Below are 18,689 nucleotides of genomic sequence, written 5' to 3'. Positions count from 1 at the left end.
CTTAACGCTGCCCTAAATTGTCAAATTATGCCAAAGTTATTCTATTTTCTCCTGGGTATTGCCTGCGTTCGACCAATATGCAAACTCGTTATTTCGTCACGTCGTCGCGACGAAATAAACCTAACTGAACTCTTTATATGTACGTCATTAAACGCTTCCATGGTCAACAACTGTGTAAGGTATTCGATAGATGATAGCTGTGGCAATGACAGAAATTACTCGACGTTAAACAAAGATGTAGCATACAGAAAATGGGGCAGTCATAAATTTATTGGTTAAGGCTTATTCTAAACACTCGCGCAACTCATTGTACAGCCAAGTGCTTTTTAAAATTTGGTGCAGGCGCAATTTGGTCCTGCGGCTCAGCAAAACGCTGACAAATCGAAATCGACAAACGTATAGTCGAAACATGACGTAAAGAGCCCTCTGCCAAGTAAAATAATCAATTAAGTACAGATATTACACCGCATTTGTGAGACATACACATAGAACAACTTTTGCTGCATATTATTCAATTGCATATTATTCAACTATAGTTTGCTGCATATTATTCAGTTCAAGGAAACTTATTCAGTTCAAGGAAACAAGAAGGAAAACTGGTTTGGTCACGTATAAAGAGTTTACGTTTTTAATTTTCTGAAAACTCTCTTTCGCAATCTGCTATAACGTCATTTCAAACTGTTTTCGAACTACTGTCATATTCGCCTCTAAGATTTACCAAGGCTGTCTTTCAATTCGTATTGACCGAAGCGGTATAAGACACTGACCGAACGGTAAAACCCAGCCTACAGCAGCGGCAGATGACCAAGCAGGCTGATCTGTCTCTCACTATTTGTTAGCGCGTCACGCAGTGCGAAAACTTTGCTGCGTCACGTGCCTGTCACCATGACAAGCACACTCTTTTCTTAGAATGTTAAGATAGAAATTTCTACTATGATGTTATAAACCTATCCGCAGTTCTTTATAAGAGTGTGTGCTAGTTAAGTGATCAACCAGAGCGAACACTTGGTTACGTCACAATGATAACTATGATCAGGTAAATGGGCGGCGTGAGCTTAATCATCCAGGTTGGCCTATGTTTCACCGCTTCACTGCGGCTGTTAACTGCATCAAATAGTTCAACAAAGTATACCCTTCGACGTTCTGAACATAGATCGCTCGGTACCAAAATAAGGTTTCATTTATTTGGGTGATACAGAAAATGGTATGCGTACAGTGCGCAGGGATTAACAGTGTCTACGGGTCATTCGATTCGTACATAAATTATGATGTTACGCGAAAATAGTACAAGAGAAAATTGTGGCCACATACCTCAGGGGCACTATTGGCTTTGAAACGCATGAACAGTAGTATCGTACAAATAGAAACATGACAGCGTGTGAAATTTAGCATGGCGCCTTCGTAACCTAAATTACTCAAAATTGAAGACTGATTTCACCACCAAACACGAATTATTGCATCGTTACTGTAATCCTGATCGGTTAACTGTATAAATTCGACAAAGTTGCTGTACGTGCGGTTCGTAAGTGCAAAAGCGGTGAAATGGACGAAATAAATATAAAAAAGGCTAATATCCTTGATTATCGAGATAATATAAACGCAGCTCGAGATTAAAAGGCACACAGTAAAAAACACGAACTGTAGTGCGTGTACGGTATGAGAAAAAACGATATTTATAGAACTTATTTAAAAGCAGTAAGGACACCTTAAATATCGGCCAAAAGTGTGACCTTCGGGAATAAGGTCCAAGAATACGGATGGGATAGACAAGCGATAAAAAAATCAAAGAAATGAACTTTTGTTGATATGTACAGTGAGTGTGCGATTTCGGACTGTGCCATGGTATAGCTACTGCTACGGAATACATGCGCTGCGTAACTGGCGAAATATCCGCTCTATTGCACAGTGTTAGAGCCTCATAACGTAGGGGGCTTCACATTATGATACATGTCTTCGATTCCTTGGCGCTGTTGCCGCTAGATGTCGGAGAAGGACGACCGTTTTCACTTGCTGCAGGTTTTGTGGCTTGCACCAGCTGTTGAAAATAACATTACGGACTTAATTTGTCGAAAAAATAGGCATGAACCAATTACCCGGTGTTCCATTTTGTTTTTAGCTGTACATATAGTAGGTTGGGGTAAAATGGGACATTTTTTATTCTATTTTCTTGTCCCATTTGATGGTAAACAAGGAATGTTTATAGAACCGTAGCCCCGCGACTCTTAAAGAGCGTTGTTAAATGTTTAAAACACGATCAGGGAATATAGGATTTAGGTGTTAACGGTATCCCGTCCTACCCCACAGTACTATATGCCAATTATCTCTATTTTTTTTACTTGTAGCTAAACATAAATATAGAAAAGTGTGGTAAACTACTTGGAATGAAGGTTACTATTGTTGGTTAATTGCTCAAGAGCAAATTTCGAATTATATTGAATGATTGAAGGTAATAATCAAATGTAACATAAAACTGTTTAAACTCTAGGAATTTGATCATTGAGTAATTGCTATGTAATGAATAACAAAGGATTAAAACCACAGCTAAAAATGAATACAGCATATATAGTAGGGTGGGGGAAGATAGGACACCTTTTTATTTATTTATTTTTTGTAGTAAACAAAGAACATTCATAAAATTATAAAACGTATCTTCACGACTACCATAGACCGTTGTTCACGATTAGGATATTTGGATATTATGTGCTAAAGATGTCCCATCTCCCCCCACACTACTATAAATATTGTACTCTATAAGTTAGTATTCACAAAATTACAACACATAATATGACATATAAGCATGCAAGAACAAACAGCTAAATGAGATGCTACTTTACGATATTAGGTGTAAGTAAATTAGGCAGTAATATTGCCAGGGGAGCTTGGGTGGCATAAAAGGGGCGTGTATATGTATTCCAGACAGCGCGTATAAGAAGTAAAGAGTGAATGGCGGTGTCAAGGCCACACAGCATCATTGTGAGATATGGTTGCGTGCATTGTGGTGTGGTATATAACTTGTGTGTGACTTACTGCATTTCGCTGCCGTAATTCCAAGGTTAATGTGACGCGTAAATTGGAATAATACTGATAGCATGCTAAACTATGTGTACAGTGCTTTGTGTATTACCATTACGTATATACCAAACTATGCTTAATAAAAATTAACGACCGAAACCGATGTAAAAAATCACGACGGAACGATTCATCTTGTACGTCGTTAAATAGACAATTACAATAATTTAGACAATTTTTCAAATTAAAACAAAAAAATTGAAATAGACATTTTTTTCATAAAATAGAAACGATTTATCTTGAAATTGCAAAACAAACAATTACTCAGAACTGTTGTTCTGTTTTAGAGACAAACATATTATGGTACCGAAATTGCTTCATTGCGTAAATTCGTAAAACCAAGGCTGCGGTAATTATGTATAGAAGGCGTTGCAGATGGACAGATAAGTCGACCGGAAAGTGCATTAGGAATAAATAATTAAAGGTTTGCTTGAGTTTGCTGTTGTTTTGGGTGACCGCTAGAGTATTAAAGATATGTAAGCAAAAGTATATGAAGGGTCATGCAATGTATGATGAATCATGCTTTGGAAAACGACAATGATGCTGTGGTGACAAAGACATGCTTGCAAGAAACAAAACACCAGTCGAAATTTGGGAGGCATTTTTGTTGATTGCAAATGAAAACTAACACCATGTCCACACCGAAGCGTACGTGAGCAAACTGCAGGTGTGATGTAACAATGATGATTGTGACGTTGCTCGGGTAGCCATGGTGTTTGTGATTACGACACCGCCCATCGCTCTTACTTTTTCTTTCCCGTTCGAATGCTTTTGCGGCGAGTCTTTATCGCTCTGCGACTTCCTTTTCGGGGAGCCGTTGGACTGCTTTGCATCTTTCGATGTCGTGTCGTGATCCTTCTTCGGTGAGGACCCCCTTCTGCTCCCGGACTCATTCGAGACCTCTTCCTCCTCTTGGATCGGGTCCTCGGAGAGCCCGGATATGAACTTCATTTCCGGCGTCACCTCAAAGCTGTAGACGCTGAACGCGTCCGAGTCTCTCTGCGCCAGAGACAATATTTAAGCCACGCTCCCCACACCCTCTATACCGCCACCCAACGGACCGCGCAATAGCAAATGCCGCCTACCGAACTCCCCTTGCGGCGCTCGCGAGACCATGCATCTGCAATTCAGTCTCGCCGTGGATTAGTCGCGTGCGATTAGTTAGCGAAGTGTTAATGAAACGAGCAAACGTCAAACCAGCAACAATATGCACTAACTACATGTTGCCTTACATCTCTATTTTCTCGCACGAATTTCTGAGCTCTGATCAACTGGTAGATAAAGAAAAGTTAAACCAAGCCGAAAATAATCCAGCTGGTAAAAAAAGTCGTCCACACACATTAATCTACATCGTGGTCCAAAATAATCAAGTAAACCTTTATTTATAATTAGATACCAATACATCAAAGTTATTCCATACTAGTTACAGCTAAGCTAAGCATGTTTAACAGTAATTTGACAAAACAAATCCTACAAAAAATCACCTGAAATAAAGAAACTGCAAAACAACAAACCGTTACTCTGAAATGTATTGCTTCTTAAATACAACTATTCTCTATCAAAGCCTAAGGAAAATCATATAAGCTAATAGTTATTTAAAATACATTACAAACTACTGCTATGATTTTTATGGTCAAAATTGTTAATGGAAAATTACAAAAAAAACTTACATGGTTTACAAGCTGGACTCTGCTTTTGAGTTTATTTCCTGAACTGAAAGCTACAGCTTTAATGGAATTCATGAACTTTTCAAAGTCTTGTTCTTCTGGGGATTTATCTGACCATTGACGACATAATTCCTGCATTTAATAAAATAATTAAATTGCGTTAGTTAATTATAACTAGTGTCGTTTTCCAGCCACGCGAGGATAAAGCAAGTTACATACATACATACATTCAATTGGCTAAAATTCTGTTTTGTTGGCCTTCAAATATGTACCCATGTCATGCTATTTGACCTTGCCTCTTATATATTTTACATGGAATAGAGGTTAGTTATGTTACTAAATTATGGGGTATCTGTAAAAGTAAAGTCTGTTTACTTAATGAACATAAAACAAGTTTTTGTTAAGTGAATTTTTGAATTAAGTACAGGTCCAGAAAACTGAGGTCTTAAATTCAACTTGTAAAAAACAATTTTCATATAGCATTCAAAGGAATGTAGACATATTAATTTCTCGTAAAACATCAATTTCTTGTAAAATTGGACAAGTATTGAAATAAACAACAGACGAGACGGTATTCAAGTTTATTATTCTTACGATTATTCATTAGTTGCTATTGAAATATAAGCCTTCTATTTTTGTTCCAACGTCACAAAGGCAAACATGAATTCTCTTTTGTTACGGACTTGTTATTCAGTGTAAGATGACGCAAACAACCAGCAAATTGTTTTGTTCTGTATTTTACTTGAAGAAATAGGTCTAGACGGTGGGTTTAACTCAAATTGATGCTTTTGTACAAAACAACGTTTAATTTAACCAAACCATAAACTCTAAGTGAATATTTTACAGGCCTATAGTAAAAAAGCCATGTTTTTATCCTTTGAAACCAGCATTGAGTTAAGTATGGCCAGTATATACCTGAATTCGCTTTTCTTTCTTCTCAAGACGATCATACTTCCTTTGTAAAGTGTGGATCTCTGATTTGAGTTGCGAGTCAACTGCCATGTTAGAAGCCACCAGTGTGTTTCTGCGTCGTAACATTGGAGCTGTCATCTGTCCGTCCATCTCTCTCAATTCCTGTTAAGGTTTACTTTTTAATACCCGATCTAATGTTAAAAATAATTTTCCTTGACCTTGGTGTTATTTTTGCTTTTAACATATTAGCTTTAATCTATGCCCATGCTGGGGAAATATGCTAAATCTGGCAGAAATCCGCAGTTCCATAGTATACCACAGCATAGGACCTTATTCATATACAATGTTTAATATGTGCTATATTCCAAAAGGTAGTAATGTCCAGCTAAGTCAGCATGTAGTATGATACCTGATCTGCTATAGTTGGCCATAATTGCAGCTAGTATAAGAATTTGTATATTTAGTAAGAGTTCTTACCTTTGTGGTCAGTTTCTTGACGCTAGCCACCGGTGGTGTGTCAACTTGACATCCATGAACAAAGAAAGTTATGGACTGAGATTCAAAGTAGTCAAGATGTTCTTGGTTCACAGATGGAATTGTAATAATACGACTGTAATTAAACTCTGGCGACAAGGTATCCTGTATGTGAAATAAAAACTTGTAAACAAACAAAAAAGTTTCTGCACACCAAACCGATAAAAAATGAAAAAATTATATTTTTGTGATTTAGTTAAAACTTAGCTTTAGTTTTAAACAAAAATGAAGCACTTTACCTCAACAACCTTGGTTTTTATTGGGTCCTTATCACCCAGTGTTTTATGTCTCACATACACACCCTTGCTGTATCGTGAATTGTTAATTTCACAATTCCTGATGGTGATCTGCATAAAAATGCCAGTGTAAACATGCAAGTGCATTATCTTATGTCTCAGTTGCCAGCAACATAAATGGCCACAATACATGGCGGGGCATCGACACACATATGTAACTTAATGGGTGATTAAGTTTTTTCTCTTAGTGTATGGTTGACAATTTAGACAACCTATATAGGACCACTGGATGGGCGAAATTTTTGTTAGGTATATTGTCCAAGGACACATACACCAACAATGGTCCTGATGTGTATTCTCTTTTAGTGGCGATGTGTTTTAGTAACATTTGACTTTGCAAATAAAACTAAAATTAAAGTTAATGAAAAAGTATGTTTCCACACACCTTGAAGTGGTATGGCTTCCCCAGTAAATCTGATGGATCTTCAATGAAGCTTTCCTCATCCAAGGATCTTCCATTAGGAAGACAAGGAGTGACAGCTACTGTCAACATTCCTTCTTCTTGGCCCTGTGGAAACATCAATAAAAATTGTCTAAAATCACTGTGTGAAAATGTTGTATCGTGTGATTCGATACAAACATAAAAGCCAAACATATATGTATGATTGCCCCTTACTAATTACTATTATACATATATGAAAGACAAATGCATGAAACAATGTAATTTCTTTTCAATGTGCATGGCCAAGATAATACAGCTCATGCCCCTAATATTTTATAGATTTCTAGACCTCATGCCCTTAATATTTTCCTAATATTTAATACAGCTCATTCCACTAATATTTAATGTCACGTTAATACAGCTTATGCTCCTAATGAGCTAGCACGCTTGTAACTTTTTGGATGTACAAACCTTATAGTCAGTTATCGCAAGTTTGTCGTCAAAGTCAAGAGCATAAGAGAGAGATTGGAGGAAGACGTTGGCTGTTCCCAACATCACATCTTCCGGAGGATCAAAGAACGGATCTTTGTCTTGCTCTATGTTCTTGTAACTGTCGTCTCCATCAATATATTGCTGGTAGAGTTCCTGTAGACAAAGGTTTTAATATTGAACAAATTGTCTGTTAAAGCCTTGAGCAAATATCCGAATGCAAATAAAAAAATCAATTTCCGTTGGCAGTAAGTAAGCAAAATATTGAAGTGTCTTGCGCAATTCAATTTAGGATTGTTAAAATTTCATTTCGAGGTGGAACTGTCATTTTCCTGTAATTTGTAAAACTAGTGCCAGGAAAGGTTCATACGTGCTTTTATTGGGTTATTAAAACATGACACAGCTTCTATAAATGGTGAAAAATAAACAGAAAACAATGGAAAAGAGTCAAAAGACATTGGAGAATTGAACACTCAGATTTGCTGTTTTATAAAGGCGTATTTACAATCATATTTAAACGTCATTTTTACAATTATATTTAAAAGCCGTTTTACAATCATATCTCAAGGTACCTTTAAAAGGGTGGAAAAGTTCATTGCGGTACATACTTTCATAGCTAGGTGGTTTTACCTGAATAATATAACGACGGTTCATGAACTTTCCTCGTTCCCACATCCAGATGTTGTTGTTCAACAAATTCTTAACTTGCACCATCACTCTGGTACAAAACAGACAAAATATAAAACAAGAGAAAGGAACTGTGCCTACATGATGTAAACAAGTCGCTATTTAGTTTTCTACAAACAATTTTTCATACAATTCGTGGGCAGTTTTTCTTTTGCCTAAGGTTTTTTTACTGTATGGTTGACAAAAGTCAATATTAAAAACTGGGTTGGAGTATTTAACTTTTGTTTTTGCCTAAGGACACTTACACCTACAATGGTTGCAGCAGAAAGCCCAATCCACTATAATAGTTAAAATGCAAGTGTTCAGTCATCTCTGCCACCGGTATAGAAGAACTGCACCACAGACATTATTTAGCTTTGAGTATGTGACTATGTTTGTGCATGCGCAATCCAGGGTTGCCCAAACTATACAGTCCTCCAATAACACCATGGATAACTACGCCCTACCAGAGATATCTCCAGAGATATCTCTGGTAGCCATGACATAACACAATATTAATTTAATTTCAACTTTAATTAAAAATCCAATTCAATTCAATTACTCAGTTCTTACTTGGTTCCTTTGTCTTTATCCTCCTGGTAACCTCCAGATATGAGAACCAGTTCGAAATGTCGATACTTGTTTAGTTCCTCTGATACTGCGTTAACTTCACTCACCATGGGGAGAAGCTCAAGCACTTGCTCTTGTGCTCGTTGCTGGTCTGTGTGAAAATAACAATCATCAAACTTGTAATTAGCGAATATTTTATTTTACATTGTGGGAAACGAATTTGTTTGACATTAGCAAGTTGAGAATGTCACAAAACTTGATTCCCCCATTACGAATTTGGTTGATAAAATTTGATAATCCCATTTTAAAGAAATCCAGCAGTTTAAATTTTACATTTGGAATTTTAGATGTCATATCTAATGTTTTGGACCTTTTAAGTCAGATACAATACTTGTAAAAACAACTAAAAATCACCTTTTGACATGCCAGAATTTTGTGTTGAAAATCCACTCTGTTCAGCCAATTCCTTCTGTGCAAAGTCCCAGTCAATAGACTCAGGTGTTCCTTCTGGTAGATCAGGCTTGAGGGGGTTGATGAATACATAGAGATGATTTGAACCTGTTATGCAGTGTATGTTTACCATATGCTGAAAAATGCAAAGTTTTAAGACCATCACCATAGGTCAGTAGTTAGTACTTGCATCTTAACTAATGGATACCGTATTCAATGATTTATAAAAATACCGATAAGCTTTGAGTAAGACACTGAACAGAAGTTGCTACAATCTAGTGGTCAGTAATGTAATGAGGCAACTCTAAACTATTAGACCCCATAACCTGCCACACTGCAGGATCTCACCCGCGAGGAACAGAATGCTTGGAAAATGATAGAAAAAGGAAATACTACATGGATATGATAAAAAAGGAGAGTATTTTTTTCCAATTTTTAGCCGAAAATAAATATTCTTACCAAGCAAAACCCTGTCATGATGTTCCAGTTTCCTCTCTCCTGTTAAAGGAGCTCCATTGACCTTGATTCTTGCTCCATTGCTCGCTGGTTTGATCACGATCTCTTCGTTATCAAACATGATAGAGGCGTGCTGCTTTTGTATGCTGGTGTGTGGGATAGATATGTTAAAATATTGGCATGAAAGATTGGCAAATACAATTATCGGATAAATTTTGTGGTGTACACTGCACTTATTTAGGTTATTTCCTAATAACTTTTTTATAAACACTTGTCAAGCAATACATCGTCAAAAAAAGTGTCAAGCAATACATCGTCACGTTAGAATGACCATGTTATAATTATTACTGGCCAATTATTTCTTTCTTCCACATAAAACATTAGGTTTTATATTGAAGATTTTATATTCACCTTAAGCCAGTCAAAATAATGTGGGGAGTGATTTCTGCATCTTTTCTTCCAATCAAAGTCTCTTTTCCTTCCACCAGTGGATGCTTGATGACTCCCGAGAGCATGGGGTCCTCATTCAAGTTGACAAAGTGAGGAACTGTCATCTTAGCTGGACCATGATCCTTACTCAATTGAGCATCCTCTTTTCTCGACTAAGAAGAGAAACAAATTATCTACAACCTATTTCTACCAAAAAATATTTTAAACTTTTAATTCTTTAAAAAGCTGATAAAGGTCATAAGTAATAGGCTGCAAGTTTTACAATTACTTTACAGATTTCTGTTTTGCAGAAAGCAGTTTAACTGTAAATACTGATAAAAAAGGGTTTAAAAAAAACTGTTATACTTCTCATTTTGTCATTGTTTTACCTCTGCTAGTTTTGCATCCCAGTCGAGATCCTTCATTTGTTCCTGATTTTCAAGCAACTGAGCTCGGATCTCCTCCTGCATCTTTCTCCTCATCTCTTCAATTTCTGCAACAAATAAAATATTTTTATATTAAACAAACTAAGAATTGATAACAAAAAGAATGAAAAAAACAACAACCAAAACTATAGTCGTAAAAAATGTTTTTTAAAAAAGAAACAACCTAAAATATAATCTTTTTTGCTTTCCCTTTAAATTTCAATTGGAGTGTCTTTTTAAGAAGCAAGATGTAAAACCGTTTTACCTTCTGGACTCATCCCAGCTTGAGACTGCATCGGAAGAACTCCTCCTGCTGCCTTCTTCAACCTCTCATTTTCCTCTCTCAGCTCTCGGATCAATTTATCGATGGGATTCTCGTTCACCACAGCTTTGTTCTTAATCTTTTTTGCACGATCAGCATATCTGGAATTTCAAGTTATTATCATGAAAAAAGGAATTAGAATTGTAACCTGGCCCATATTGCATCTTGTTTTAAATGTAAAACTATCATATAGGTCCTTGTATAATTCCTAACTAAACACAAGTCACAAGTCCTTAAAGGGTGCAGTCTTTGCAGCATACTTAACAAGATGGTTACAGTGACAATTACAACTTAACCAGACTGTTTAAAACTATTTACACAATTACAGTCAATAAGACAAGTTCCAGATTTTAAATACTTAATATAAACAACCTTAAAGTTGAAAGTGTTTCATCATAATTGATATCAGCGGGTGAAAGAGCAGCAATCATGATCGTCTTCGAGTTTCCACCCAGAGCACTCATGAGGAGTTTAGTGAGCACCGAGTCTCTGTATGGGACAACTATCTTTTTCTTGCCAAGAGATAAATCAGCCAATGCCTGTGTGGTGGACACAATGTAAATATTGAATACATTCATTTAATGCATTTACAAAAAGATGCAGTTTTAAACAAATAGATTCTAAAGTTGTAGTGCATAAACTAAACAAAACGAGGTAAAATACACTAAATCAGTGATTGAACTTAGCAGGTTCACTTACAGAAATGACGTTTCCAAGGGCAGACAGAGACCTGTTGATATTGGCCCCCTCTTTCAATCGATCGCCTGTGGCTCCCGTGCTGTCAGCTCTTTCCGAACCTAAAATTAATGTGGTAATTATTGTTTGCACTGTCTCAGTGAAACACACACTGGTAGTACAGTTAACAGTGTTAGACTATGGCAGCATACACCCAACAACATGTTTTTCAACTAAAAATAATCTGCTTCAAGGTGGAGTCCTCAAAATCGACTGAGAAAAATTTATGATCACGTTTTTTTATGATCCCACTTAAAAGAGCGATTAAACTCTTAAAATATGGCTGCTTCGTTTTAGAACAATTTTAAACAAACTGAGTGTTTTTTTTACCAGCCAGATCCACAAGGTTTATGCTTGAGCTCTTCTTTGTTTCTTGACCAGCTTCATTCTTCATGATTTGGTCAAAAGTAATGGTTACAACTGTGTGAGCACGTGAACTGGTAGCATTCATTTGTGTGGAGGCTACTGTTCTGTTAGCAGTACCTGAGAAAAGACTGTATTGTTGTGGGCGTATGTGGCAATTGGCAAAGATATTTAACAGCAGTTGCTCCAACCCAGCGGTCACTAATTGATTGTCTAAATTGTCAGCCATATATAAAAAACACAGCCACAAAGTTACATACATGGTAGCTCATAAGCTGGCACAAGGTGTTTAAAACAGAACACCAGTGTTATAACGACTGTCATTTTCCATCCACGCGAAGATAAAGCAAGTTACACATTCATTGTACAGAAGTGAACTGAACAGATAAGCATTGCGTGCTGTTTCTTGAATGAACAATGAAACATATATTATCTTAGCGTGGCTGGCAATGATAGTGGTTATAACATGGGTGTGCCCTATAACCCATATTTAAATTTTTCTTTGAATGTGAGTGGGTTAAACTTTTGGAATTCAGGCTTCTATTTAATTTGCATATAGAAAACTTTCATAATGACATGAATTAGGAAATAAGAACTCCAGTTGTTTTAAACAAGACATAGGATAAAAACCTTCTTCCATTCTGCGTTCAATCTCATTATAACTCCCCACCGCAACTTTCTTTAACTTTTCAACGTAAAATAACCCAAGTTTTGGGTTTTGTCGAACGTTAAGACCTCCCTTAGGATTGTCCTTTGTCAGCAAGTCACGAACTTGTTCATTGTAGATTTCCAACATGGAGAATGTAACTTCAAATTTCTGTAACATATAATGTACAAATCAGACTTCGAATCTATGTTTCTTATTTAATCTTGCATGGTGGGGCAATCGCAGTCCTTATAACACTGGTGTTCCGTTTCATACACCTTGTCCCCGCACACGAGTTACCACATATGTAACTTTGTGAGTGATTGATGATAAAACATTGGAAACCTTAACGCATGAAACAGTAAAGGTAATTATATAAAATAGGGGTTGCGCAACAACAATTATAACAATTATATAAAATAGGGGTTGCGCAAAAATGTTGTAAGACTATTGTCTTTTAAAAATCAAGTATAATAGTGCAAGTTCATTTAATGTTTTCATTGATAACTGCTTTCCAATATGTCTAACTTTGTTTTTTTTAAATAATCTAATGTTTTACTGTTAAACAGTGCAACCTTGGTAGGGATGTTTTAACGCTTTAGTTATGGTTAGTAACCAAGTGAGTGTCATAAGGGTTTAATGTGAAGACACCTAAACATGAATACAATCGTGTAGACACGAACAAACATTGAATAACAAAGGTGTGCTGGACAATCGAGGCGTTTCGCGTTTACACAGGGCGTATGGCGACTCCAATTGTCTAATAATAGATTTTTTATCTGGCTTTGTTATATGCACGACATCAAAACCAGGTTGTCTTTTTGTACGATAACAAAGAAACAAATTTGCTTAGTCATCTTCGCCTTACCGTGCCATCCGAACTTTTGTTAATTGCTTGGAAAAGCTCATCGCATGTGATCGGCACGATACCCCTGCAATACATAAGGTTAATGATGGATTGTAAAGCAAAGTGACATGACATTGGACTCGAGTTTATTTTGCCACAAAGTTTTAGATCAATGCAAACTGAATGAGTGGTTAAAATCGGCGTTCAAAGTTTACAGCCAGGTCACCTGTTTTTCCCGTAACCGACCATGGAAAATGATTTACCGGATCCTGTCTGGCCGTACGCAAACAGGGAGCAGTTGTAACCTGAAACAAAAAGCAAGGACAGTAAGCCACATAACTCAAATTGATGTAACAGACAAGGTACCGACGGCAAAAAATGTTAAACATTTCTTATGCTTTAGAATCATAGCACAAACTAAATTTAATGCCTGCACTGCAAACATACGCAACATATCTCGCATAGTTTGTTTCCATATCTTTGAGCAGCAATAAAAAGGCCAGGAAAAAGGCAAACACAGGTCACTTGGGTGGAATTGATTTCTGGACTTAAACTGTGCCACATTGACAAAAGGTTTTTAATTTTCCACTCCATTTTTCTGTATTTGTTTAAGTCTTAGAGGGGGCCGTATAAATATGGGAGAGTTCATATTTCATTATTAACATCTGTAAGGCGGAAAAATACACTGTGGCATAAAATAAACTGCGGCATTTGAACATGGCTTGTACTAATATCAAACGGGAAAGATAAGAGAAAAATTAACGACTGTTTTTATATGTTAATTTGTATTTAATTATTAAACAAAGCTAAACACGGACCATAAACCTTTAAAACAAATTTTAAAGTTAAAAGTTTAAATATTGTTTGGTGTAAATACAAACCTTCGAAAGCATTGTCCAACACTCCTTGACCAAGGTTGTCAAAAACTTTTCTTTGTGTTGCGTATTTGTCATTTTTAGCGACTAGAACGCCGTCCTCGTCTGCAAATCCATCATGTGACCTGTTATTGACATTGTTTGTTTGAAACTCAAGAACAGAGATATCATATTGCTAAGCAATTAACATTGTTAGGATTAAGTGAATGGTAATTCAATATCCAAGCCAAACACAATTTAAATTGTCTTTTGAATGACTACAACAAATTCAATTTATGCAAAATAAATAAGAGTTTGAAAATAATTGAAAAACGTAAGCCTGTATATACACCAGTGCAAAGTAAAAAACTTACCAATAAGAATAGTCAAATCCGAACATTTTTGGGTCTTCATCTAAAACATTAAACTTTGGTCAGTATTGTTAACAGTATCAAATGGTAAGGTAAAAATGCCGCATTAAAGCAACAAGAATTAAAAAATTAACTTTAAGAATTATTTAAGTTTTTTTTACTTGGAGTTTCAGGGTTTTGTATGTAAGTAGTTGGTCCTTTCATTTCGATGACACATTTTGCACCCCTGTCCTTTTCTCTGAAAACAGAAGAAAAATAATTTTTTAATCAATAATTTTTTACCAACACGAAATATTTCCGAAATGCAAATCCACTTTTAAAACGCACAGTTTAAAAAATATTTTAAACATATATTACCTTTGATTGAAGGGACGCACTCGGACAGCGACCTTGACCCTGTGAATATGAAATAGTATAAATTAAAACAGTCAGACGAAGATACATAGGTTCAACAACTACAAATCATAATATACAAAAAAAACAACGTCAGTTTTGTGTGTTTTTTTGCTCCAGAATTATGTTAAAAAATGTAAAGCAGACAAAAACGATGTAAACACTTACGATTCACCGCGTTTTTTCGCTACCAAACTCATTTATCTCAGTACTGTCAATTTTTTAGGTGTCAAAATATGGTGACCGATACCAAAACAACGTCTTTTTGACGTAAATAGATCATCGTGTGTCACTGAAATCTACACTATGTCGAGGGTAACGTGCGAAATCTGATACACGAAGCGCTTTCTCCTAGATAGTTTGCTTACTAAGTTTGGCTTTTGCGTAACAAGAACGAAGGAAAAGCGAAAAAATGGGATTGCGCAGCCAAGCATGAAGTTTGTAAACAAAAACCATAGCAACAAAATTTACGCGGTAATCATTATCATAGAAATTTTATATATAGTCGATTTTTAAAAAAATAGACTTGAGAATTGAGAAACCAAACTAAAGGCCGAGTGGTTTAGATTTTCTATTGTTGAAAGTAAATATGTAGTAAACGTAAACGCATTTTCGCGTGTGAGCGTTCTCTTCGCAATCCTAAACGGCTTATCAAACCGTTGGGTGTAAAAGAGGTTCGGTCTTTTCAAATTGAAATCGACAGTGCCCGTTTAACCATAGAGTCATAGTGCGTCTAACAACAACGGTTACGTATGTTGGTTTAAACTAAAAAGGTCAACTTCTACAGAGCAAAGCGGTTACTTTATCCGAATTAGGTCGATAAGTGTCGACGTATTGGTGAACATGACAACTAATATCGTTTTGACTCGTAACCATCAATTTAACAAAATAGCTTGATACGCGCGGAATATTAGCCTAAAATTACACGTGTAAGTTGTGTTCAGAAAATTTGGCCTATTCAGTTACAACATTTTCATTCACACCAACCGCTTTGTTAAACAAAAACATAGTAACCGGATCTTGAAAACGGACGTCTTCACGAATCGTGAGTTTATCTGACGCTGTTGTGTTAACACTTTTTAAATACAATTAAAACAAACTAATTTACTTACGATTCTCCAGACATCGTTTTCTAAAGTGTAGTTGCCTATATAATCCTTTACATATAAATTAAGCTATAAGACACTCCAAACCAGACAAAATCCTGAGGTGCAAAACAAAATCGTTGAAGTGTTGACTGAAAGAAACTCGCTCAAGTTCTTAAGAGTACTGTTTGTGGTATTGAAGAGCATGACTAATTTATTCAGATCCGAGTTTTTTTTGCGTCGGGCCAAGTGGGTACAGCGGGCGCTACCAATGTTAAACTCTTTACTCATCAACGATAAATTCGAAAGTTTGACACACGCAAACACCTGCTGGTTCACATCTGGACTCCGGATCTAACAAATTACCCATCCCTGTTACGTGCGTCGGATGATTTTTTCATCAATCTCTATCGCTTTATTTGACCAAAACTACTAGAACGTGATGAAACACTCCAAATAGAGGCGTTCACTATGCTGTCATTTTTTTCAAATACGTCCTAAAACTCGCAATTGTAAATGCATTACAAATACGTATGGGATTTCTCGTTTATAAATCTTTGATGCAGCAGTAAACTTCAAAACGATTCCTATTCTATCTCTGTCCTTTTCTGACGCGCGAACACGGTAACAGACCTCCCGATTTATTCAACCTGCCAGGAGCCGTGAACCTGATATTTGATATCTGCTGTCGGGATCTTTAATTCAACAGAAATTGATTTTTTCTGTTCTCTTTTTCCCGCCTTCTTCCGCGGCGTCATTCAAGCCTAAGCAAACTGACCGCACGATTTTCACACAACGGGCGACCGAAACGTGTCGAAACTTCACGACCCCGTTGCCAAGGGCACAGCCCAGCGCAATACAGCATATACCAAATATTTGGGGACGGCAAAAAGAGAAGCAAACGCACCCGAAAAGTGAGAAGATTGATCTCTTTTACACAGGACAGCGCAACTGCATAGGCCACACGTGATAAATTATTCATTCGAAAATCCTTTTGGCTTTATATAGGTACGCATCCCGCATAACCTGACGCACTCGTTTGGCGTAAAATGCGTTTGATGTATACACAAAGTGGCCTGCCCACTTGCAGGAATCGTGGTGTAAATATATTTGCAGACAGGTTATGACAACAAAACCACACGTTTAAACAGTAAAACAATTGGAAATAAGGGTATTTTGGCGAATTCGTGTAGTCAGTCCTCGTTTTCTTTTCAATGTATACACACGCATTAAAAGTTTTCTTGTAACTGAGGACTGTTGTAAATAAGGTGGTCGAAGCTAACGAACGGATGTCGGATCCATTTACTGCATTTTTAAAGCCTCCAATACCGTTTTACAACCGACAACCATTTTTTATGGCTGTCGCGCTATCCATGACTGAAGGACACTATTTATCCGTTGAACTATATATACCCACATCGACAATTTGCAACTTTCAGTAATTAAAATAACAAACGTTTCCACACATACAGATGCATTAAACATATAACGTATTTAGAAGCTTAAGGTGTCATAAAAATTAATAATTGTAATAATTGCGAACTCAAATTACGAAATAATCTTACGTGTCTTCCTTTGCTTTTGGCATGTTGCTTGGTTTAAATAAGACCTGTTGCTCCAATAAGTATGTAGCAGTTCAGGTAAAACAACAATGTTTCTAAGTTAATGTATTTGATACTTAATATGCACCTACTGCAAAACGGGTTGCGTTTTACATTCCTAATCTTGTGTAATCGTAATTTTGAAATTTGTTTTGTAACATTGATAATATGAATAAAGCAAAAACAGACGTGGCAATTGAAAGTTTTGAGCCACAAGTTTTCATTAAACCGTATTATCATTAGGCTGGGTTTATTTATTCAAAATGCGGCCTTTTTGTGGTCAAATCCTCAAGAGCCAATTACATTCCTAACTACGGTGTGGTGCGATTTCGCAGCCCCATAACAAAAGAACAATATATGCCGCAAAAAGAATGACAATCGGCTGTTATGCGAAACCACTTCAAATTTCCTCGGTTTGCTTGGTGTATATTGGCTACGCAAACTTCTCCTTTTGTGTTTTGAGAATCTGAATCGAGAGAAATTGAAAAATAAACCTGACAGCTACGCTGTTTAAATATTGAACTGGTTCTCTGAAAGTCATTGTCGGAAAAGAGAATTAAGGACTGACGTTAACGTCTTCTTATGTTCTGGAAAATTCCAGTTAAATCTGAGCTTTTGTTTGAGCTTTTGTGGTCTGCACGTTCAAATACTCTGTCCGAGAGACTATAGCAGGTTGCTCATTACACTCGATTTTCGAACTGTTTCCCGTAACTCTCAAGTTGCTATGGCACTGTCTGCTGCTGGAAGGTAAATCTTATGTTTGAACAGGGCGCCATTATGACGTCATTATGGTGTTGTTCCAGTGCCAACAAATCATGACATGTGGCGTTAAACAGCGAATAGAGCGAAATTTACGACTAGCGCAGTGGCCGCATTCCGACACAGGCCAAAAACCAAGTCCAAATTCTGTATATATCGACCCAGAAAACATGCTGTTGTCAATCGATAACAAGGATGCGAAAAGCGTAACTTGATGCCTTCATTATCGCGCGTAATTAAATCAGTATGAGTACTGTTTCTTTTCTATTTGATTCCTGTTGTGACACGTTGCTAAGGGGACGCGGCGCAATAACGTGACGCGAGTGCGTAAAATATAATGGAATTATAAAGTCGTCCATCTTCCATGA

At 36.6% G+C, this 18,689-nt stretch overlaps 1 protein-coding gene across 6 annotated transcripts; it reads right to left on the bottom strand.

Annotated features, from left to right (window-relative positions):
• Positions 1-1,165: 1,165 nt before the first annotated feature.
• Positions 1,166-18,252, bottom strand: LOC149738822 (kinesin-like protein KIF28). 6 transcript variants are annotated; one of them, XM_089874991.1, is made up of 27 exons: positions 17,527-18,252; positions 14,841-14,879; positions 14,645-14,721; positions 14,487-14,526; positions 14,140-14,258; positions 13,485-13,563; positions 13,280-13,343; positions 12,396-12,582; positions 11,733-11,885; positions 11,367-11,464; positions 11,040-11,206; positions 10,611-10,768; positions 10,310-10,413; positions 9,903-10,093; positions 9,495-9,637; positions 9,000-9,143; positions 8,589-8,736; positions 7,980-8,067; positions 7,332-7,505; positions 6,864-6,986; positions 6,422-6,529; positions 6,126-6,287; positions 5,652-5,810; positions 4,740-4,868; positions 4,302-4,340; positions 3,817-4,068; positions 1,166-2,035 (listed from the first exon to the last, which is right to left on the bottom strand). In XM_089874991.1, the coding sequence occupies exons 1-27, from the start codon at positions 17,547-17,549 to the stop codon at positions 1,934-1,936; spliced, it is 3,270 nt and encodes a 1,089-aa protein (XP_089731117.1). In that variant the 5' UTR covers positions 17,550-18,252; the 3' UTR covers positions 1,166-1,933. The 6 variants fall into 6 exon arrangements, with proteins under 6 accessions (XP_089731117.1, XP_089731119.1, XP_089731116.1 ...); XM_089874993.1 differs by lacking the exon at positions 17,527-18,252 and adding an exon at positions 15,989-17,415; XM_089874990.1 differs by lacking the exon at positions 17,527-18,252 and adding an exon at positions 15,045-15,367.
• Between the last annotated feature and the right edge of the window lie 437 nt (positions 18,253-18,689).

Source organism: Ciona robusta, chromosome 3 (assembly GCF_009617815.1).
Source record: "Ciona robusta chromosome 3, ASM961781v2".
NCBI classification, from domain to species: domain Eukaryota; kingdom Metazoa; phylum Chordata; class Ascidiacea; order Phlebobranchia; family Cionidae; genus Ciona; species Ciona robusta.
The sequence above is the reverse complement of the archived record's forward strand: the minus strand, read 5'-3'. Positions and strand labels throughout refer to the sequence as shown.